This window comes from Neolamprologus multifasciatus, chromosome 7 (assembly GCF_963576455.1).
Source record: "Neolamprologus multifasciatus chromosome 7, fNeoMul1.2, whole genome shotgun sequence".
In the NCBI taxonomy this organism is placed as follows: Eukaryota; Metazoa; Chordata; class Actinopteri; order Cichliformes; family Cichlidae; genus Neolamprologus; species Neolamprologus multifasciatus.
This window is the reverse complement of record NC_140445.1, coordinates 52706547-52728929: the sequence shown is the minus strand read 5'-3', so window position 1 is coordinate 52728929 and position 22383 is coordinate 52706547. Positions and strand designations below refer to the sequence as shown.

At 39.4% G+C, this 22383-nt stretch overlaps 3 protein-coding genes across 6 annotated transcripts; 1 reads left to right on the top strand and 2 right to left on the bottom strand.

The window, feature by feature from the left end:
- The first annotated feature begins 158 nt into the window (after positions 1 to 158).
- On the top strand, positions 159 to 11716 carry LOC146515372 (protein regulator of cytokinesis 1-like). Of its 3 annotated transcripts, none has more exons than XM_085166365.1 (14): positions 159 to 339; positions 1263 to 1395; positions 1485 to 1607; positions 1737 to 1970; positions 2047 to 2217; positions 2301 to 2450; positions 2564 to 2711; positions 2809 to 2945; positions 3037 to 3132; positions 3681 to 3827; positions 3949 to 4059; positions 4153 to 4260; positions 4653 to 4762; positions 5669 to 11716. In XM_085166365.1, the coding sequence occupies exons 1-14, from the start codon at positions 329 to 331 to the stop codon at positions 5700 to 5702; spliced, it is 1713 nt and encodes a 570-aa protein (XP_085022491.1). In that variant the 5' UTR covers positions 159 to 328; the 3' UTR covers positions 5703 to 11716. The 3 variants fall into 3 exon arrangements, with proteins under 3 accessions (XP_085022491.1, XP_085022490.1, XP_085022492.1); XM_085166364.1 differs by having other exon boundaries at positions 4653 to 4829; XM_085166366.1 differs by lacking the exon at positions 4653 to 4762.
- Positions 3563 to 9707, bottom strand: ubap1lb (ubiquitin associated protein 1-like b). The gene is made up of 5 exons (XM_085166388.1): positions 9585 to 9707; positions 8428 to 9078; positions 8160 to 8330; positions 6622 to 6723; positions 3563 to 6523 (listed from the first exon to the last, which is right to left on the bottom strand). Exons 1-5 carry the CDS (start codon positions 9705 to 9707, stop codon positions 6389 to 6391), a joined length of 1182 nt encoding a protein of 393 aa, XP_085022514.1. The 3' UTR covers positions 3563 to 6388.
- Positions 10732 to 20807, bottom strand: clpxb (caseinolytic mitochondrial matrix peptidase chaperone subunit Xb). 2 transcript variants are annotated; one of them, XM_085166361.1, is made up of 15 exons: positions 20509 to 20806; positions 19958 to 20033; positions 19077 to 19237; positions 18853 to 18967; positions 16906 to 17060; positions 16636 to 16795; positions 15821 to 15862; positions 15025 to 15201; positions 14750 to 14914; positions 13722 to 13810; positions 13272 to 13436; positions 12872 to 13171; positions 12424 to 12516; positions 12233 to 12339; positions 10732 to 12111 (listed from the first exon to the last, which is right to left on the bottom strand). In XM_085166361.1, the coding sequence occupies exons 2-15, from the start codon at positions 20010 to 20012 to the stop codon at positions 12021 to 12023; spliced, it is 1875 nt and encodes a 624-aa protein (XP_085022487.1). In that variant the 5' UTR covers positions 20013 to 20033; positions 20509 to 20806; the 3' UTR covers positions 10732 to 12020. The 2 variants fall into 2 exon arrangements, with proteins under 2 accessions (XP_085022487.1, XP_085022488.1); XM_085166362.1 differs by lacking the exon at positions 15821 to 15862 and having other exon boundaries at positions 20509 to 20807.
- Between the last annotated feature and the right edge of the window lie 1576 nt (positions 20808 to 22383).

The window sequence follows — 22383 nt, the reverse complement described above, 5'->3', positions numbered from 1 at the left end:
AAAGCAATATATCCCCATTTACCTCTTGCTGAAGACTGCTGCAGCCCCGCGTTTGGACAAGTGGGAGAAGTTCCACGTACAGCATAAGCTTTTATTTTACAAGTTCTCTGGTTCCGCTCCACAGCTATTTCCGCTGACGTCATTTCACCAGCCAATCAGAGTCCAAGCATTGTTTCGGTGCAAATTTCAAATGCACTCGACAAACGAACGGGCAGTCGGGCAACTACACTGACTTTAACCTAGATTTTTTTTATTTGAGGAGTCAAAAGACCGTTTGCAGGAACAGGACGATTCTTTTTAAAACATTTCAATTGTCTGCGGTGGCGAAATGAGAGTGAGGTTAGTACTGAATATAAATATAATTTTTAGCGGTTTATGTAAGTTGTATTCTAAACTTGCTGATTAGCGTTAGCATTTAATGTTAATTGTGAGAAAAGTCGCACAGCCTGTTTCACACATTGAGACGGAGCAGTCGTTAGGTTATGCTGTCATTACTATTTGGGTTTTTTTGGTCACTCGTATTATTTAGGATTAGGGGTACCACGGATATGCTACGCCGTCTGCAACTATTTAAATGTTAGTTTGCTCGGTCGATGGTGGAAGGGCTGTTGCGTCTGGCTTTGCGGGTGCTAACACAGCTGTTTCCTGTCTGGTTTTAAAATCCCTGGCTTACTGTAGTATAAAATAATATACATTTTTGTTTACATTTTGAGTAATTGAAACACCAGTTAAAATATCCAAGTCCTGCTAACGTACAGCCCCCCCCCCCCCCCCCCCCCCCCCCCCCACACACACACACACACACACACACACACACACACACACACACACACACACACACACACACACACACCCCCGGAGGGCCACTCTGAGTCAGGAAAAAGCCAGTGAAACCTGTCTGATTTGATTGTTAGCCCCGAATACACACTCGTAACCTCTGTGTACACCAGCTTATTTTATTACAGTATCCACCACACTTTACACTTTGTTACCCTGAACCTGTGTGCGAATACGTTTTTCCGTTTAATGAGCTCTTGAACTTTATTTTTACTTCATGAAATTAAATTTTTACTTGTATTGCGTTGTCATGTTGTATTTTACTTCACGGAAATGTATACCTTTCTACTTTTTTATGCCATTTTGTTATGTTTTTTGTTTGTTTTTTGTATTTAGCTTATTTTTGAACTGCTGCAACAAAGGAATTGCTCAACTTTTGTGGTAAAGTGTATCTTAACAAACTTGAGGATCTGGTTCTCTTCCAGTGAAGTCCATGCCGCAGAGTCTGTTGCCTACCTGAACAGAGCCCTGGTCAGGTTGCAGGATATTTGGGAAGAGATAGGGATTCCTGAAGAGCAGCGCCTACAAAGAACCAATGATGTTCACAAGCACATTAAAGTGAGTTCTGACACTGGTATACATTATGGTACCTTTTGGCCTTGTAGGACTAATCATACAATTGCCTCTTTGATTTTTCTTGCCTTCAGGGTTTGCTGGACCTCATGATTGCAGAAGAAGAGGAGCTCAAAAAGCGAGTACTCAAAAGTATAGAGTCTTGTCGCAAGGAACTCAGTATTTTGTATAGTGAGCTTCAGATGCCCCCTTTTGAGGTATTTACATTTGAGAAGTGTGTCTGAGTGTGTGTGTGTTTTTTTTTTTTTTTTTTTTTTTTGTTTTTTTTTATAACCAACTAGATGATCTGTGTTAGGCCTTACCATACCTTTTGGATTTCTTTGCAGGAGGAGGATGGCTGCAGCATGTTGCAGATGGAGAAGAACTGCCGCACACATCTGGAGGTGATGAAGGAGCACAAAAAGCAAAGAATGGAAGAGCTGAAAGGCCTCGTTGTCAAAGACCGAGAGCTGTGTGATGTTATGTGCACTACCCCATTTTGCATCAACCAGGACTCTGTTCCATCATTGACACAGCTAGAGAGCTATCGGGCCTACCTTGATGATCTCACCAAAGAGAAGGTGTTTTTGATTTTCTGTTTGTTTCTTTAATATTACAGTTTTTGCTTTTGGTTTGTAACCTGTCTCGTCACTGCAGGAGCATCGTCGCAAGGAATTTGTGAGCATCAAAAAGGAGATCATTGTATGCATGGATGATCTGGAGCAGCAGCCAGAGACCAGTTTTGAGACTGATGTGATTTGTGAGGATGAAGAGGCATTTTGCCTGTCGAATGACAACATTGCTGCTCTCAAACTCCTCCTCGGTCAAGTGAGTTTGTGATCTTTCCTTTTCTAATGTGATCCGTCTACGGTATTGCATAGAATAACGTGGATGATTTCTTCTTCTTCCAGTTGCAAAACCGCAAGGCTGAGAATGAGCTCCTTTGTTCAGGTTACCGTACTAAGATCCAGGAGCTCTGGGAACGGCTTCAGATTCCCCAAGAGGACAGGGAAATTTTCTCAGAGCATATGATCAACACAAAGAAAAGAAACATGGAAGCGGTACAAACCTACCTTTTGATTTATGATTTTAAATAATGTGTCTGTTTATTTTTCCACCCAGATCCACTAAGCCGTCGTAAAAGGTTCTGATAATGTGTATCCTGTGTTTCCAGCTCCAGGCTGAGGTCCAGCGTCTAGAGGTGCTGAAAATGCAGAGCATGCAAAGTGTCGTTGAGGCCATCCGAGCAGAGATTGCCCTCCTATGGAAGAAATGTTTCTACAGCCCCGAACAGCAACAAGCTTTTGCGCCATATCATGATGGTGAATGTCTGTTTTAATAATGACTGCTTTATTTCAAACATATGCACCAAAGGTCACAGAGGGAGTTACTGTTCTGGTACATCTTTTCTTTACTCAGATGATTTCACAGAAGAGCTCCTGAATCTACATGAGGCTGAGATCACGACCTTGAAGAAGTATTATGAGGGCCACAAAGATCTCTTTGAGGGAGTCACTAAATGGCAGGACAACTGGACGTTGTACTTGGAGCTTGACGTGAGTGCTGTCTCTATAAGTTTTTTGTGGAAGCTTTTAAAATGCTTATCTCTGGGCATGGTGACATGTGGCTGTATGCTTCCCCTTTTAGAAAAAGGCTAATGACCCTTCAAGATTCAACAACAGGGGTGGGAACCTTCTGAAAGAAGAGAAGCAGAGAACTGACCTGCAGAAAAGTTTGCCTAAGGTGAGAGTTTCTATGCTGCTTCAGTAAATATAGCATTACTGTAAGCAGATGCCAGCCTGTAAGATATTCTCTTAGAAGACATTTCAAAGATGTCATATTGGATGAATTGGCAAATAAAAGGAGATGAAGCAAAATTCCATTGCTGTATTGAAGGTTTTGTCCAACAGATGGGGATATTAAATGACTGTCACTCTGTGGTTCAGGTGCATATGTCTGTTCATCAAAAGCATTTCAGAAATTGATGTAATCTGACAGTCCACTGTCAGTGCAGAAGCTGTTAAAAGGGAATCGGCTGAGCTCTGCTAATCCAAAAATGCACATTTTGCTGTTCAAAATGGGCTTTATTTAGATAGCCTAGTCAGGGGACACATGCAGCAAAGGGCCTCTGGTGGGTGGCCCTGCATTAAGTATTGGTATTGTTTCACAGTGGTGTCTGTTTTTTTGTTTTTGTTTTTTTGTTTTTGTTTTTTAAGTGTACATATAAGAGAAGTAAATGTAATAAGACCCCCTTTTTGTGACAACATAAAAACTGTTATGCTTGTTTTCAGTTGGAAAAGAGTCTGAAAGCCCAAATCGACGCTTGGGAGCAGGAGCATGGCAAAGATTTTCTGGTGAATGGACAGAAATTCCTCGATTATGTGCAGCAGCAGTGGGATCAACACCACAATGAAAAGGAGAAGGAGAAGCTTGAAAGGGTATGTGAAGTTATTGCTGTGACACGCTGTCGTGACTTTCACTTCCCTGTAGCAGTAGTTTTGTAGTTTTGCCAGTGCATTTTTTTGTTTTGTTTTAAATGCATTGTTCTTTGGAAAATAGCAAATGAAGAAAACTAAGCAGATACAAGAGGAAATGCTGTATGGAACGACGGTGAGAACCCCGTCTAAAAGGCGGATAGGAGGGACTCCCACACCTGGAAAAATGAAAAAGGTAAATGGGTAGATATTTCTGTGGTTTTTCTGTAACTGTGTTAATGTCAAACATGAGCACTGACTGAAACACCTTTGTCCCCTGTCCACTCAGCTCAATGGCACCTCAACTTTCTCCACTCCAACCAGCTTCCTGAGTTCAGGCCTCAGTGGGACCATGTGCCTGTCGTCCACCCAGAAACCACCGTTGTCTGCTAGCAAGGTATTGTGCTTCATGTAGTTTTTGACAGTCAAACCATCAGGATTAGATTGGTTTGTTCAGTATCTTAGACAGGTTTGATCATTATTTTTTTCATATTGAAACGGTAAAACCTCTTACATTAGTTTGTATCTAGACTCAATGTTGGTCAACGTTTGAGTTTAGTGTGTCCTGAATATTATGCAGACGTTGACACTGATAACTTTTCATTCTACCCAACCAGTCAAGTCCAGTGTCGTTAACTAAGATAAATATACATAATATGAAATGCATTATTTTGTATGTCAATATATTGGACACGGTGAAAGTGCTCATCTGTCATAATGTCCTATATAGTCCTATATAATGAAAGGGCTTGCCAAAACACATCATCATTCTAGTTGGTCTCATTGTAGGGTCTTGGCCTGCGAACCCCTGGACATGGAAAGGCACCCCGTGCGCTAGAGCGAAACAAGGAAAATATCTCCCACCTTAATAGAAACACTCCAAGTGGCACACCATTAAGGTCTCAGGATACTCAAGATCACACCTTCACCTTTAACTCTATTGCTGGCTCCTATTCGGAATTTGCGGTAAATGGGGTTTTTACATCTGTTTAGTCAACTCAGTAATAAAGATTATTGTAAGACTAAACATTTGGCTCACAGTTTAAGTTTACGACCAAATGTACAACTTATTTAATTTCTTGCTATGTGGGTGTACATGTATTTTATAATGCAGATGAAATTCCCACATTATGCAGTTGTGATGCAAAGAAAAAGCTACAAAAATCATTTATAACATGATGACAAGACTTTAAGAAACAAAGCTGTCTGCCATCTTTTAATGTTTGAATACATGTATTCCAAATTTCGTCATACAGTCAGCAGTAATTAATATATAGAAAATGTTGATTATTTGTATTGAGATTTACACGAACCATCACCTTTTACATATAAGTATACATATAGTGTTTGACACATCCACTGGGAGAGCGGGCAGGGGGATTGCGTCAGAAGGGGCAGCCGGCATACAATCAAAGTTACTGATTCATCCACTGAGGCAACCCCCTGTTAATAAAGGGACAGCCAAAAGAATCTGTCTACAATGAATGTATAAATTAAAATAGTCAAAGTACACTAGGTCTTATGAAAAAAATATTGAAATGGCTACGGCCCTGTGCTATAAATAATAAATCAAAAAAATTCCTGTCATGCCGAAGTTTCAATGACTTATTTGTCTGAGCTGCAGCTAAAACTTTCCACCACATGACTCAAATCTGGTCATCATGAGGTTAAAGGTTTCCAAAGTGAATACATCTACTTAATTTGTCATGTGAGAAAACCATGTTGATACACAAATATTTTACCTTTGATCTTTTGTTGTTTTGTTTTTTTAATATGAAAACATTAATTTGGACTGTTTCTTACAGAGGGACCTCACGAAGTCTTCTAAATCGAATGTAAAGTCAGGACTGCTGAACTCGACTGTCAGTCATCAGTGATGGTTCAACAGAGCTGCTCTGGCACAGAGGGTCGCCCACCTCAGGGGTAGTTTGGTGACACAATGAACAAGAGGGAACTTCCTACAAAAAACTGTAAATATTTTGTCAACATTTCTCTTTATTAGAATTTATTCCAGGGTTTCCTCTGCTCTTTGCATTTCTCTGGCATTTTAATTTTTTTACGATGTCTTTTTATTTGATCCTATTTTGGCTTAAATTAAATATCTGTTATCTACAGCACTACTGTTTTACTAAAGTGGAAAGTGGCACCATGATTTTCTTTTTCGAGCTGGATTGACAGCTAATTTTGCTCATCAGAAACCAAACATTGGGTGGTTTTATTCTTTTCCTTAACCTGTAAATAAACGTTTTAAAAGCAGTTTGTTCTCTGTGACTATTATTTTCCCATCATTCCTGCCCCTAATTATTCAGCTGAACATGGTTTTACTTCCACTGAGCGTAAGCCAAAACGCAGTATTTGAATTCAGCCAGAGGTAAATCCTTGCCAGAGTTATCAAAGTATTGTTCTTTCTCTAAAACTATAGGTAGGTGACTGGTCTGGTCTGGAACTGAGCTCTCACAAGTGCTCTTCTAGTGAGTGGATGTAAAAGTCCTTCCCTTCTTTTCACTGGAAATGTGATGACTTATTTAAGCCATGCGTGTCATGAGCTCCTCAAGAGCCCTCTCACTGTGATTTTCATTAACAAGCAGCACTTCTTTGATTGCGCTTTGCTGGAAGCCCATCTCATTAAACTGAGCCAACAGGCGTAGGAACTCAGCAGCCTGGAAAAAGAAGATATTGTTTTGCTCCTTCATGTCAAGGTACAATAGGGTGTGACAGGTGCTGACTTTTCAACCTGACTTGGAAAAACTGGATTTACCTTGCTTTCACAGTTCTGAAACATCTCCAAAGCCTCTTCCACCTGTGCTTGGTCATAACCCAGCTGACACAGACGATCACAAGTAACCAGATATTTTAGCACCTGTCGATAGCAGAAAAAGCATGAATTTTATCCATTTCTGTGTACAATTTTTATAAAGTCTATTCATTAACATTTGGGAATGTGAATACAGGATATAGATTGACCTACATACTATTACTTTACAGATGTGTTTTATGTTTAATGCATTAGAAAAACATTGGTTTGCCAAGTATTGCAAATTAGGTGATAATTGTGATTGCTGTATTTTCTTTAACCTCTTCTTTCTTCTGATGCCATTATTTTTTATTTTTTTTTAAGGATGTGTGTATTGGTTGTTAAATACTTAAAAAAACGCATTTATACAAAACAAATTGGCGGCGGCTCAGAAAAAGCATTACTTGAGTTATAAGTGTTCATTGTACAATGTGATATTATTAATCCACAGGACAATGGATAGAATAAAGATTTATTTTGATCACCAATTTCATGGTGGTTGGTTCCCTATTTAAGGCCTTGGTGGAAAAACTCAAATTAGTTACCCCAAAACGTCTATAAACTGTTACTGTAACTGTTGTTGAACTCATTAGATAGGGTTCCTTGCTCTGTTCAAAAATTTACACACAGAGGTGAAGTGCCTTTGAATATTTTACGTAATCTAGTTGGATAGAAGTATGGACAACTTTGAATTGTATTGAGGTGTGCTGAGCATTTATAGAGATACTGTGAATGTTTACCAATCTGCCCGGAATGACTCTGAGGATGAATCACTTAAATTTTGTTGGATGCTGTAGAGTTGAGACACGGCTCCTTTGGAAAATAGCTTAATTTTCAGGAGACCATCCAAGACAGCATGGCTAGGCTTCTGTTCATCTTTAAAAAGGATACATGTCTCAAGTTTGCGCATGTCTTTCAGTTTTTCAATTGAAAGCTTGAATGTCTTCTGTAATTTTTGGAAAGGGGCAAGCTAGCCCTCAATATAGATGTCTCCCAAATAACTTATACCCTTCTGCCTCCAGATTTTAAACACACAGTCCTCCAAACCTGGACTGAATGCTTGATTGAAGCATATTGATGACTCGACATATACCTTGGGGCCTTTCAGTAGTAAGAGCACCTGAGGCCAGACTTGATGCCCAGTGCCTTTAATTAAAATACAATAGCATATATCTCATCCCACCACTCATATCTGTGATGCTGGGCTAACAAGGAGATAGATACCATTCATGCTCACTTTCACACCTATGGCCAATTTAGATTCACATGTTAACCCAACATGCAGGTATTTGGGCTGTGCAAAGAAGCCAGAGAACCCACACAGGCAGGAGAACATGTAAACTCAACACAAAAGGCTCCAGCAACTACTGTATCACTGTGCCGCTCTATCCTAAAAGTTTTAATTTCAAGTCAGAATTTACTCAGTCAGACTTAAGAGTTCACAGTTTCGTTGAAAAATGCAGTCATTAAACAGCATGTTATAACCCCAGTGTGTTACGTACCTTTTCAGGGCTCCTATAGCCTGTCTTCTGCAGCGCCAGAATAGCTGTTCTTAAAGGGTAGCCTTTCTCAGTGATTGTTTCAAGCAACTCTCTCTCTTCCTGGCTGAGGGCTGTCAAAAGCTCTGCTGCACAGTCGAAGAAAACCCCCCGAGAGGCACCGCTCGTCAGAACCTGATGATGACAAGGGAAGACCAGGCACAAATAATAGAAAACAGCTTTACCTGCTTCAAGTATTATATTGTTATGTGACGCTCTCAGAAAAACCAACCTTCTTTCTGCGGTTTTTTAAAACAGGCCCTGCAGAGGAGGGTCGTTGTTGTTGTTGCCTCGGTGGGGAAGGTCCAGCGGGTGGTGTGTTTTGGGAGAACTTCCTGCCTGAAGAGCGCTGCCTCTTCTTGATGTTCCTCTGGCCCTGAGGGAGCGGGCTGGCCTGCTGTGATCTGTGCTGCTCGAGCACACGCAGAGGCTGTCTGCACTCTTGGGGAGAAGGCGTGCCCCTGTGACCTCTGAAACACTGAGCTGAGCCAGTCTTACAGTTGTGAGGGGAAGCAACAAAGTGCATGTCTTTGACTCTGGAGATCGGGCCTTTGAGTGAAGCGCTCCGGGGCCGCTCCCTGCAATTGATGAGGTGAGGGGCATCTTCAGTAGAGGACATTTCATTGTCCTCATGATAACCATCTTCATCATCAGAGTCAGATACGAGGAACTTGACGGTGCGATGGCGCAGCCAGTGAGCGTCTGCAGAGTTCAAGCTGTGGCTGCGGGGCCGAGGGTTGGGGACCCACTGATCGCTGCTCCTGGGAGTGACTCTGTGACTCTCCTTAGGGCTGCTGAACATCAACCAGTAAGGTGGGCAGGATGGAGCCTGGCAGACTGGCTCCTGGCCAGTTAAAATCCATCTCTCCAGGTTGAATCCGTACTGCAGAAAAATTATAAAGATTTGGAGCATTAGCCCTTTTTCACAGCTGACATTAACAGGTGTGGAGGTTATTAAAAACAGTAATAACTGTGTAGTATTCAAGTGTGAACATGACCCTAAATATACTAATTTTATCATACAACCTGTGCTTTTCTTCCAGGGGAAAAAGACCTATACCAGTAATGTTAATAAGGTGCAATAAAAACTATTTCCAACTTCACAGTAAAAGCCCAATCTGGCTCTTTTATTTGAACTTAATCCTTCATTACAGTGTGCATATTGTTTCAGGAGAACATTGTCTTCAGCACTGTTTAAACTCTTATTAGAATCTGTAACTTCAGAAGTGCATTAAAATGAAGAAAAAAAGCTTTGCTAAACTCCAAAACTCAAACCCTGGATTTTAAAGTAATTAAACTGAGAAAGTAAAATTGCAAGCAGATACTGAACAAGAAAACACACAGGCTCTATATTGAGATATTTTTGGAAATGTTTTTTTAATGTTTGACCTCAGTTTCCTTCATTATCTGTCGGCAGTCTGGTAGAGTAATGTCCGGAGCGGGCAACAGCTGCATTTCTTCCTCCAGTGGACCCAGCTCAGTCTGAAATGGGACATCTTCCAGCATGTTCATCACCACCAAAATGCTTCAAATCACCAACCTGCATCAGAAGACACGAAGCTGTCCTTTATCTTCACCTTTAAGTTTTAAAAGAAAGTTTGACTTTTTGAAATTTTTACCTTGGTAAGATATGTTCTTCCAGGTCCGCGGTCCTCTGAAACAATCGGCAAGTGTTTGGAGTAAATGACTCACAAACAGCAGACGCAATAAACCCCTTCGCCACTAAGCCTCTGACATCATTGGGTTTGTTTACCAATACCTCAGGTGCCTGCTTTAACCTCCTAAGACCCGAACTCTTAAACAGCATGCATTTTTAATTTCTCTTTGATATTTGGGCATATTGGGGCCCGATAAATGTAAAAACAAAGAATTACCAGAATTTTATTTTTTTACCTTATTTTTGTTTTTAGGAAAATAAGAGCCACATATGAGGATATTCGTTTAAAATTTTAGAATAGTAGCAGTATAATGTCCTCGTAAGATATCAGGCCCTTGTAGAGCAAAATTTAGTATTTTGGTCTAAATAACCCAAAATGTGATGTCAACATATGTGGACGCCAGGTCCTAGGAGGTTAATCCCACGGTCATAGAGCCATAAGAAATATATCAAACAAACATATCAAAATTAAACCATATAACACCAAAACATATTATACATATATTTTGAAAAACAATCTAATACAGTTGTCTCTAATATTTAAGTATTATTATTAAAACTTCACTATTTTATCCCTTTCAGCAGATTGTATCATTTTCCATCTCTATTCAAGGCCACACTAAAGACTTTGTACGGACACTTTGTGACTTTCCTGTGTACTAGGAGGAGGATTAGGGAAATGCTGAGGTATCAGGAAACAAAGCACAGCACAATACTTTCCAGAGATTAGCTGATTACATAAAGGTGACAGCCTAACAGTGCATCACAACATTGTGATGTCTGTTGCATTCATTTATTTTAAGGTTTTAATCGCACCTCAAACTTAAATGAGAATGAAAGAACAACAAAAAAAAAAAAAAAAAAAAAAAAAAAAAAAAATTGTACAGAGATATACATTTTATTTATACACTTTAAACAATCACAATAAATTTAAGATTCACAAAAGTTTGGGGGTGGGGGGTACAGGTTCTGTAACAGACCTCTGAAAACTTTAGTAAAATAAAATGAAGCTTCAAGCAAAGGGGGGAACAAATCTAGTTTAATCTAGTTTGAAAGCACAAACAGCATTTTAAAGACAACAGCAGCATGGTTCAGTCAGAGCATTTAAGTAGAGGCTTGATTACAGACGTGTACTGAGGTACCATTTAGTAACAGGATATTACATCACTAAAGGTAAGGTGAGCTTCCAACAGCCAACCAGGCAACCACAAGGAAAATAAAAAATATCCATGCTGCTCTGAGGGGTGTTTGACAAAGCAGGTTTGGAGAGGCAGCCAGCATTAACAGGAAAGAGAGCATCTGAACACGGTTCAGTTTTTATAAAACAAAACTTCAGAAGCTATTTCACTGATACTTCAAAGTGACCCGGCTAACCAGCTTTGTGAAACAGCCCTCTGTGAGACAGAGGTCTGTAAGTAAACACTAATACATTCCCTAAAAAGTGTGCTAAAGGAGGAAGCCAAAAACTGAAAATAACCATTCTGGCTGTTTAAAAGGTCACCATTGTGTCTCACCTGCTGTAATTAGTGTGCTGGTGCATTATACCTCACAATATGTTCTAATAATTAGAGGTCATGTCATACAAACTGCTTACAAATGCTACCTAAGCAGCATGCCTAAACATTTACAGCTGATTTCACTGTGTGCACCATTATTACAATGATGGTAAAGGAAAAAGAAAACATCAAAAATATTGATGTGCTCATGGAATATGATGCCCTGATGAGGCATCAGCTAACATGTTAACATCATATCGGGTCTTTCTTTTCTCAGCATCCCATGTTTGCAAGTGTACAGTATGATCCCATAATTTCCATTTGCTTCCCTTGCCATTACAACCCCTCACTACAAAAAGGAAAAACAAGCTAGCTACAAATACTTCCATGAATAAAATTTCATTATCTTTATATAGATAAAATGTTAACAATCCCCAGAGATTGAAATATTTTAAGGTCCACCCTGTGAGTGCACCACTATAGAATCTACATCTGATGCACAGGACCCAAGGCTGTTACACTCTCTTAACTTCATCACAAAAACCCTCCCCACCAGTGTCCACAGCTTATTCGTCAGGGGCTTTAATAAAAGAGTTGGTACCAAACTTGGTATCCAAAAGGTTCATAGTGATCTAATGATTTGCAACAGCATGGCCTTTAGGGTAAAATGGTTCAGTTGTTAGCAGCGTCTGCCTGCCTAGGCCAGTTGTCCTCCTCGATGCCAGAGTCGTATTCCTCTTCTGCCGAATCCTTGGCAGGAGTTCTGAAATTCAAATAAAGGATGCAGGTCGAGTTTCAGTTACTGAGCCGCCGTGTACTCGGTGTAAGAAAACTGATCTCTAGCAGGACCCATCTACCCCGACACTGTGAGGAGAGGTACTGACCTGACATATCTGGGTTGGGATTTTCCTTGGACAACATCTTTGTCCAGCTCAACAGCCATGATGTCAGAGTGGGGCACCTCAAACATGGGCTCAAGGAGGAGTTTTTCCTGTACATGAAGACAAGTTTTCACTTTACACCACAACAAAAAAATAAAAACCTAAGTTTGGCACCTTCTGTAAGAATCACATACCATGATGGATCTGAGGCCACGAGCTCCAGTTTTCCTCTCCAAAGCCATTCTTGCTATTGCCCTCAAGGCATCCTGAGTCACATTGAGATCACACTGAAACAAAAGATATTGACCATTTAATTTTAATTCTAAAAATCAAGTCATTTAAGTCACAAACACAAATATATTATTATGTTTCTGTACATCTGATCTAACAAAAGAAATAGAGGCTGTTTTAGAGAGACATGATTTTTTGGTACCAGTGAAACAAGAAAGTACATGCATCAGATTACCCTCTGGAAAGTGTTCGTATTATAAATAAAAGCAGTATGTGCAGATATTTGAGAGGACAATGCTGTATTTTGACTCAAGAAAACCCTCCTGTGCAAACACAGCAGCCCAAATATGAGAATGTCTACCCCCCACCACCCACACAGCGTTGCAGCAACTACAATATTAGAACTCCTACTTTGTCCATGCTGAACAGAGCCTGGTACTGGGGCACTACAGCATTGCGTGGTTCAGTCAAGATCCGGACAAGCGTGTCTTCATCCAAGCTGTGCAGAGGAACGATAACGGGAAGACGGCCAACAAACTCTGGGATCATTCCAAACTCAATTAGATCCCTGGCCTCGACGTGCTTCAGCAGCCTGTCCTTCTCCTCGATCTCTGCTACGGTGTCTGTCTCGCCGCTGGTGTTTGCCAGATCTGCAGCAGCGGCTGCGCGGCGCCCTTTCCCCAGGTTAGAGGGAGTTCCAAAACCCAAATACTGGACAGACATGAAACACAAGGAACATTTTAAAGGCAGGAATAACAAACAGGCTGAACACCTGCTGGCGTGCAATACGTCTGAGCCTTGTCAAGTTTACCTTTTCATTCTTTCTTCTGCTAATGATTCTGTCAAGTCCATTAAAGGCACCAGATGCAACAAAGAGTATGTTTGTTGTGTCGACCTGCACAGTTTCTCCTCTCAGTTTCCTGGAGTTTTTCTCAGGAACGTTGACAACTGTACCCTCCAGAAGTTTAAGTAAACCCTGACAGAGCAGAAAAAGTGAATGTAAGTCTCAGTTGACCAATACAGAATAAAAAGGACAACAAACAGAAAACCGCAAGGTCATAAATGTAAACAAAATCTGTCTGTGTTCGCACAAAACAAAAAATAAATAAATAAAAATCTCAAAACATTCACCTGGACTGTCCTAAAACTTTAACAAGGAGGAATAAATCGAACATATGATCTCTAAATTAAATAAAAGTATAATCAAAAATAATTTGTTGCAGCTTTTAAACAAACTGCTGCATAAAGTTTGCACACTAACCTGCTGAACTCCCTCACCACCCACATCTCTCAGCTGATGGATTCCAGGAACACTGCCAATCTTGTCAACCTCATCCAGAAACACAATACCTGCACATGAAACAGGAGAATAAAGCTTAATGTCTTACAAAGACACTGCCTGAGACACTTCTTGTCTTTGATGAGCTTTCTGTGGATAACTGCTTAGTATTTTCTTCCAATCTCATGCTTTCTGGTGCATACACCTCACCAGTATTCATGCTGAAAGCTTGTAAACATGCAGTGCAGAGTACAGTGCATGTGTAAGCTAACCTGTTAATTTAACCTGAAATCCAATTAATTTAAACCTGTTCCTCTTCTTGTCAGTATATTCAACATAGTAAAGCCATAAACACATTCTTTAGCACAGTCAAGGATGCAACATGGAAAAAAAGCATTCTAGTTTTTAGATGTGTTGTAGCAGAGTAATTCAGTAATGTATATGAAAATGAAACAGCATTAATCTTCTCAATGATTAAGCTTCACAAAGTGGTTTTGCATACAAGAGTCCAATGGTACCATTTTAATTTGTTTATACTCTAATCTTTTCTACTCCCAGTCCTCTAATCTAATTACTACTGAGTTTTGGCCTCGCAGTTGAGGCCTTGTTTTTATAAAATACCACTGTGATTGCTTTCTTTTAGGGTCACCATAAATTAATCTGTTAATAATCAGGTTCATTAATTTGTACAACAATGGTTTGTATGGTAAACCAAACATTGCGACATTCAAATATTTGCTCATTAACCCAACACTTGTCTTAATTTTAATTTTAAGTAGTGATTTGAGACTGCCTATATCAAATGAAATATTATTATTAATTGCATGTTAACATTAAAGAAACAGTTGGGTGGATGTGAGGGGGAGGAACGAGATTATGTTTGTGTTAGATACTGCTGGTGCTTGCTGCTTGTGCTCAGTGTTTTCAAAACAGGCCGTTTCTTACTTAGTAAACATACGTATCATTCTGACACTGGAAACTCCTTCTGTAAATAAAGTCTCTCTGCCCACCTTGCTGTGCTTTTTCCACTGAGTAGTTGGCATCTTGCAGGAGTTTGGCAATAACCGATTCGATGTCCTCTCCCACGTATCCAGCTTGAGTTAGTGTGGTGCAGTCGCAAATTGCAAATGGAACATCCAGACAACGTGCCAGTGTCTGCGCCAACAATGTCTTTCCTGTGAAAATGTATGTGAATCATAAAATTGTCTGGGGAAGGACATAATACAAACACATTGCACAGTGTATCTGACAGAATCGGCTTAAAAGTATTACAAACCAAACTTACCTGAACCAGTTGGACCAAGCAGAATAATGTTGCTCTTCTCCAGTTTAATCTCATTGTGTGTAGAGTCCAACACTTCCCCACCTCTCCTCTCCTGAGGTGCCTGTTGGCTCGCCTGCTGCTGCATGGACGCCCCGAGAGCATTTCCATGAGGGCTGATTCCTGCAATCTGCAGCAGCTCTGGAACAACAAGCCAATCGGACAGGTCACCTCATTACTAAAAAGAACTGTAAAAACTCTATGCTTCATAAATCACTAAAAATGCAATGTAATGGATTCATTTGAGTCACTGTTAGACAAACATGCCATTCACTGATCATGAATGCGACCATTTGTGTAGAGTAATAGTTCCCATACAAGGGCTAAAAATACACACACCCTGTTCAGTGTCACTGTGAGTTACTGAGAACAGCTCGACTAAAATTAGCAAACATCTGAAAGTCGGTCAAAGGTCAACTTCATTTGCTTGTCTGGTCTGTCAATCATTGAAAAGTGTAATTTTACTGGTTCAATTTCTAGGTTTTATTTTATATAAAAGGTCACTGTTACAAACTGGAAATATACGATGTGATGTTGACAAAATTCCTTAATCTTTTTAGTTCAAAGTTCATCATTTTTTAAATTGGACACGGCCATAAATGCATAAAAAAATGCAATCTCTCTGAAAAAGGCAAAACAAACCCTTGACTGTCACAGCGGTCTGTACACTTTGGCATTTGTGCAACTTAAAAGCAACAAACTGCTGATTAAGTGACTTCAATAGTGCTAAAAGACAACAGCGAGTAGGACAGTCACTTACTTGTGAACCTGTATTCATCCTCTCGTCTTCTCATCTCTAGCTCTACAGAGAGAGGGTGAAAGTGCTTAAATCAATATTAATACTAATACCGCTATATTACCATTATAACATTATCAATGCAGTCGCTGAAAGAGAGCTTTATGAAATCATATGATAAATATTGAACAAATGCCAAATAATACAGATTATAACTTAAGGCCACAGCTGTAACCTCTCTACGGTTATTTGTAAGGACGTTTCAAGAGGAACCGTTATACTCTTAACATGCAAATATTAATATTGTTTTCAATGTGGCAAACTTTAAAGTCTGCTTATTTATTTTGGCATTTGCATGAACACATTTCAAAGTGAAAACTTGCATGATCATATTTTGTTAATTTATTACCAGCTTATTTAAATTAGCCTTGCTTTTAGGATATACTGTTCCTGTCTCCAAATTCAACTTAGAATTCACTAATTCTCTACTCTGTGTTTGACAGACATTCAGCACAGCCTATTTTCACTTTGAGGTTTAGTTTTGAAATCATTAAAAATAATCTGCTGCATTCATTTTTTAAAGATTCATATTACATTTCAGCTCTTGTTCATTTATCGATCGTGTTTCTGGTGTTAAATGAAGACAAGAATTTCACCCAAAATTTGACTAAGCTCGGCACTATCTACCAATACCGAAAAGGGACTCATAAGCTTTTAAAAAAATAAATAAATAGATAAAATCAAGTATGGTTTCCATCAGACAGTAATGGTCGATATTATTTGAAATAAATCCTTAGATGCAGAATGATGCAGTGTCTGCAGAGAAGACTGATACTGACCACGAGGTGTTAAAGATGGCTGTTTTTCCACCTCCACCTGCTGTCGGCTCCCAGAGGGGATGTTATTGTAGATGCGCTTATAGTGATTATACACAGCAACTGCCAACACTTTTTTTGCATAGGACTGGCCAACCACATACTTGTCAAGATAGGCATATATCTGGGAAGGAAAAAAATATATCTTTCACAACAGGAGAAAAACACAATCAAATTCCCAATCGAATGTTAAAAGCTTGTTTTGACCAATTGTTTCCTGCTTCAGTTTCTTACCTTCTTTGGAGGTGGAGGAGGTTTCTGTGCAAATGCCAGTTTCACTGCCTCCGCAGCAGATTCTGGCTCTTTGTTTAGCCCTTTCTTAGAGTCAGTTTCAGACAGCACCACGAAGAAGTGATGACATTTCTCACATTTGACAAATCGTGTTGATGCTACAAAAAAAAAAAAAAACCACCACCACATACAGTGTTAAAGACATTTTTAAACCAAGCTGAAGCAATTTTTAAAGACACTTCAACATAAATTTATGCATTAATCCCACTGATGTTGAAACCTAAACTAAATATGGAAAAAGTGAAAAACTGCAGCTTATTATGTTTTTGATCCTTCGTTGTTTTGAATACTGTTCAGCTTTGATTACCAATAACAGTCAACACATGCTCATTTAAGGTCCAGTTAAGGACAATCACAATCTAACACATAACAAGCAGTTCTCTTCATTGCATGTACTACAGGCTTAGGAAAATAAACTCCCCAATAACCCCATCAGATTTCCTGTAGCTGCTCATATTCATTTCCTCTGTAAGCTATAGATAGTTCATGAATATTTCTGAGATGTGTTGACTGACTAGTGTGGTGTCGACCATCCACCCCTAGACAACAGAAAAAGCTCAACATTTTCTGCATTTGTTTGTCTTATTGAGAAATAATGAAAACCCAGATATTGATTTTTCTTAGGCCTTTGTTTATAAAGACCTTTATTACCTGCAACTCAGGTTTTATACTCCTAACTGGAACACTTGACTCTCAAGCTTTTATTTTTGTTTTTTGTTTTAATTTGAGCATCAAAACAAACTTCCACCTTTTCCCTGTGGTCTATAAGAAGATAAATTGTTAAACAGCTCACGAACTGTACATCATAAACCACTTCTCTGTCTGGAAAGTGTATTGTAGATTTAGATTGGCAAAAATGAATAAAGCAGGTGCAGCTGATGAAAATGTGATTTTTAATTGATAGTACTCACTATGATTGGCCGATTTAAAGTCAGAAAGTCGTATAGACCAGCGGTCCCCAACCCCTGGGCCTCGGACCGGTACCGGTCCGTGAGTCGTTTGGTACCGGGCCGCGAGAGTTGAGGCTCATTTGTGAAATGTATAGTTTTCAGGGTTTTTAATCGGTTTTCAGCGTTATTTTGTTATCGTTTTATCGTTAACTCGGTTTTCCTGGGTCTTTTCACGTGTGTTATGAATAAATCTTCTTTTTTTCGGTACCGGTACCAGTTTTATTTTGTTGTATTTATCCGTGACACCTTAAAGGCCGGTCCGTGAAAATATTGTCGGGCATAAACCGGTCCGTGGCGCAAAAAAGGTTGGGGACCGCTGGTATAAACAATTATACCCATGTCCAAGATGTTTCTCACACGTCCAACAATCCTAACAGCCCCTCTTGGTTTAAAGCAATGAGTCAAAATGTTTATGTGGCACCGCAAAATCTAAAACATTCCTGAGACAGCAATAAAACCGACATTACACAGTTTATATCCACATCTTTATTTTGACAAGCTGTGCCAGGAAATACTTGAAGTGATGGTTTGTGGTGCACTATTCATCTCCTGTGTTTACACTAGTGTTTATAGTTATTTCCATGCACAAAGGTCTGTGTCACAGAGAAATATGAAAGTTGATGTTAACATGTTTTAACACTAAATCATGAATTTAAGTGACGTCTAATGCATCTTTTTTTCTCCCTGCTCATCATCCATGTTGAGAGGAATCCAGTAACAGCAACCATTTATTCAGCAACCATTAGTTTTCTAGCAGTGATAATACCATGTATTTATTTATGATCAGTTTATTTACTTTGGTTTTGGTAAACAACAACTTTATATCGTAAGAAAAACATCTGGGACACAAACATTTCCACAACTGACACAACATCACATGACATCATTCAACAGTTAGACCATTTGTAAATAATTGTTGAAGAGTAATATGTGTACTCACATACGAAGGTCTCTACATGTGTGCAGGGGTCCCCACACTTAGGGCAGCGTAGCTGGCTTCCACCCTTACCCGATCCTCCGGAGCCAGACATTCTCTTCCCCTCACTGAGGCTCTTCTGTGTAAAAACAACTGTGTTAGCACGTGTTAAATTAAAGTATTATCATCCACTGCTTTAACTAGGTTGTGTACGTCCACATTTACAAAATGTTGCAAATAAAGATTACCTTTCCACCATCACTTCCACCATCCTTGGTTGTCCCATCTTTAGAGCCATAACAGACAGAGGTCTCTGAAAACGACCTCACACGTACTCGAAGAGGCAAATGAGTTTCTCGAAACCCGTGACGACTCAGAAAAAACAACTGAATCCGAGAGCATGACAGTCCTGTTAAAAAAAAAAGAAAAAAACAACAACATCCCTTTAGATTTCTATCAGCCATAAGTCTGAAAACTAATGACATTTACATATGATTTTAATTGTGTTTTCCTATACAATGCATAGTGTCCTTAGCATTAATTTTGGGGGAAGAGGGAAGGGGCCATAATATTTTCACTTAAATTTTCTTTTAGTTTTCAATTAGGCTTCACCTGTGTCTGGGAAATGGGAAAATACAGGTTAAAAGTAAAACAAAAATGTTTTTTAGAAACGTTTAAAGATTTTAAAAAAGGGGCATTTTAACAACATGTCTAAAACTACATGTTATAAGGCTACATAATGCATAAATACCATAATACCAAAGACAATATTTCTATTTCATGTATATTATTAAGAGCAGCACTTCACGGTCTGATGCAAGAATTGTATTTACATGGGGTAAAATCGCTCCTTATGTTTTTGTTGTTTGTCGTGAAATCATATGTATTGTTGGTCTAAAATCTGAAATACGAAAACGTAGGTGATGTGACAACATTGTCCTAACTTTAGCTTCTAAACTGTCATGAATTACCTTTTTACCTCCTGCTGACGTTAGCTACAGAACTGTCATAACAAACAGTAATCTAGGTCAGCTGGGGCCCTGATTCCACAAGTTGAACCAAATAGCTCAATGTCATGCAGCTTAACGCAGCTGTAGGGCAGGGAGTGTGTGCGTCTTCCCTTTCGTACCTCTGTTAGCAGTGTTTAGGAACAACCTGGCAGCCGAAGCACATGGACAGGACATCTTTTCTTCTGTCTCAAACTCCTTAAACAAACAAAAAAGTGTCAAGTTAGCATCGTACAGCTAACAGACTGCGCTGAATAAGACAGGCCGGTTTAACGCCTCAATACTCCAACGTCACGATTAGCATTAGCACAGCAGCTCGTTGACGAGACTAGATAATCGCCACTACAGTCTAAATATTTACACTGTACACCACACGAAAAGGTGTTGGTATTTTAAGCTATCACGCGATGCTAATGCTATAAAGGTACTCTGTATGAACACTGTATCTAGTTAGCTTAAGTAAATAGGTAACTGTTAGCTTCGCATGCTAGGCCCTAACCAAATTCACTAAGCGTTTTCTTCTAGAGGAAATGACAAGCAGCCGACGCTGCAGAGCTAATAGACAGAGTGACTCCTAAGAAAAACAAATTTGCAGGTATCGTTTCCAGCTTATTTAAAACTACTAACTACGAAACACAAATCAACATTTAACTAGCTTTCCAGTTTTACTCACAGTGCGCGTTGAAAGCAGTCGCGTCTTGACAGCCCCTCTCTGAAACACAAATTTGCTAAATCACTAAAGCTTCTGCACGTTTGTTACAGCTAGAAAGGTCAGTGTGTCATGCTAATGCCACAGTGCCTGTTACATGGACTGAAAAGTGTCAACTTCTTTAGGCCGTTATTTCACAGGTGTGACACGAACTAAAGTGATGTAACGCCTGCTGTTATGAACTAGGTTATTAGGTTGGTTACCCGGCTAGTGAACTAGCCTTCCCCAAAGGAAGCGATAGAAACAGTGTGCAGGGTGTCAGCAGCATGGTGGATTCATTCGTGCTAGCGCATTCAATACCCATCCAGATATTTTGAGATCTGCTCAAACATAGCGCGATTCGTGGTGCGTTCATGACAACATCGTAATATGCAACGTTAACAAAGATATTGTGAAATTGCGTTTGGTAGTTAAGGGACATATCACATCTAGCATTGTAACCTGTTAACAGTCGTTTCAGTCACACTTTGTTATTTGATAGGCTCAGTTCAGATTCAGTATGCATTATTATGTAGAAGTTTAACACAGCCTTGGTACTCATGAGAGGTAGTTTGACATTTTAATGCATGTAACTTTAAACAAAGAAAGAAATGAAAAAATACTCTCAAAAATATGGGCTATAGGTTTGACATCACCCGTGTTAATGGCAAATATGCACTATTTTGTCTTTGTTCTTGATATTGTGCAGTGTTCTTGTTAATTTGTGTATTTCTTGTTGCGCTATCCAATAGAGTTCAGTACATCACTTATGGATTCTTGTGATATGTGTCCGCCTCTGTAACCCAGAGCCACTCAAAGTAAGGGCCATTTGTCTGTCTATATGTGGTGGAAGGGCCCGAGGGTTAAAAAATACTGTGCAGTCCCATATAAAGTTGTCTTTGTGTCACTGTTTTGCTGACAAGGTTTTTTGGGACACTTGATGAGATCGAGTCTGTGAAGTGAAAAAAAAGGTGTATGATTATCTTGACCGTTTCATATGTCATGCTGTTTCTGCACAGCTAACAGTTCACCCTGTCAAAGCAGCTTGATAAAAGACAGACAGAACTTTAAATCAGAAGTTCTGTCCGTTATCTATGGATAACAGAAAAACTACTAATTTTAGGGATATGTTTCATCAGAAATATACTGTATGCTACAAACAAGAAGCTGTTTTTTTGTTTTAAGAAGGGGCCATGACACTTTGTCATGGATGTTATATGGATAACGGAAAAACTACTAATTTTAGGGACATGTTTCATCAGAAATATACTTTATGCTACTATCATTCAAACAGACGGCTGTCACAAGATGTCTTGTTAAATATAAGTAAATGAATGTGAGGTCAGAGGAGAATGGCCAGACTTCTCTGAGCTGATTGGAAGGTAACAGTAACTCAAATCACCACTCGTTACATCCAAGTGTATGCAGAAGAGCATACCTTGAAGCTTCAGCAGCAAAACATAACACTCAAGACTGCATCTCCTGTCAGCTAAGAACAGGAAACCAAAGCTACATTGAATTGCTCACCAAAATTGGACAACAGAAGATCTGAAAAAACATTACCTGATTGAATGGTTCTCAGTTTATACTGCAACATTTAATCATGTTGCAATCATGTAATTAAGGCGGTTCTAAAAGCAAAAGGAGGTCCAGCCCGGTACTAGTAAAGTGTACCTATAAAAGTAGCCAATGAGTGTGTAAGGTTACAACTTTTCTCCCAGTCAGTTGTACAAAGTAAGACATGCAAACAAAAACTACTCATATAAATGTACATTTAAAGTCTGATTTCAAATGTTTCAACCCAGCTGCACAGTTAGCTGTAAAAGCTGTTCCAGTGTGTCATCTCTTAAGGCTCCTGGA

Bases quoted from the DNA above. Each gene is read 5' to 3' on its own strand.
- LOC146515372 (XM_085166364.1), top strand. The intron at 2,712-2,808 runs GTGAATGTCTGT...TTCTTTACTCAG, and splicing joins TTTTGCGCCATATCATGATG to ATGATTTCACAGAAGAGCTC. The intron at 2,946-3,036 runs GTGAGTGCTGTC...TTCCCCTTTTAG, and splicing joins CGTTGTACTTGGAGCTTGAC to AAAAAGGCTAATGACCCTTC.
- ubap1lb (XM_085166388.1), bottom strand. From the start codon at position 9,707: ATGAACATGCTGGAAGATGTCCCATTTCAGACTGAGCTGGGTCCACTG. The intron at 9,079-9,584 runs GTCAAACATTAA...ATTTTTCTGCAG, and splicing joins AGATAATGAAGGAAACTGAG to TACGGATTCAACCTGGAGAG. The intron at 6,724-8,159 runs GTACGTAACACA...TGCTATCGACAG, and splicing joins GCTATAGGAGCCCTGAAAAG to GTGCTAAAATATCTGGTTAC.
- clpxb (XM_085166361.1), bottom strand. From the start codon at position 20,012: ATGTCCTGTCCATGTGCTTCGGCTGCCAGGTTGTTCCTAAACACTGCT. The intron at 13,172-13,271 runs GTAAACTTGACA...ATGTCTGTCCAG, and splicing joins GCAGAAGAAAGAATGAAAAG to TATTTGGGTTTTGGAACTCC. The intron at 12,112-12,232 runs GTCAGTACCTCT...TTTGAATTTCAG, and splicing joins TCCCAACCCAGATATGTCAG to AACTCCTGCCAAGGATTCGG.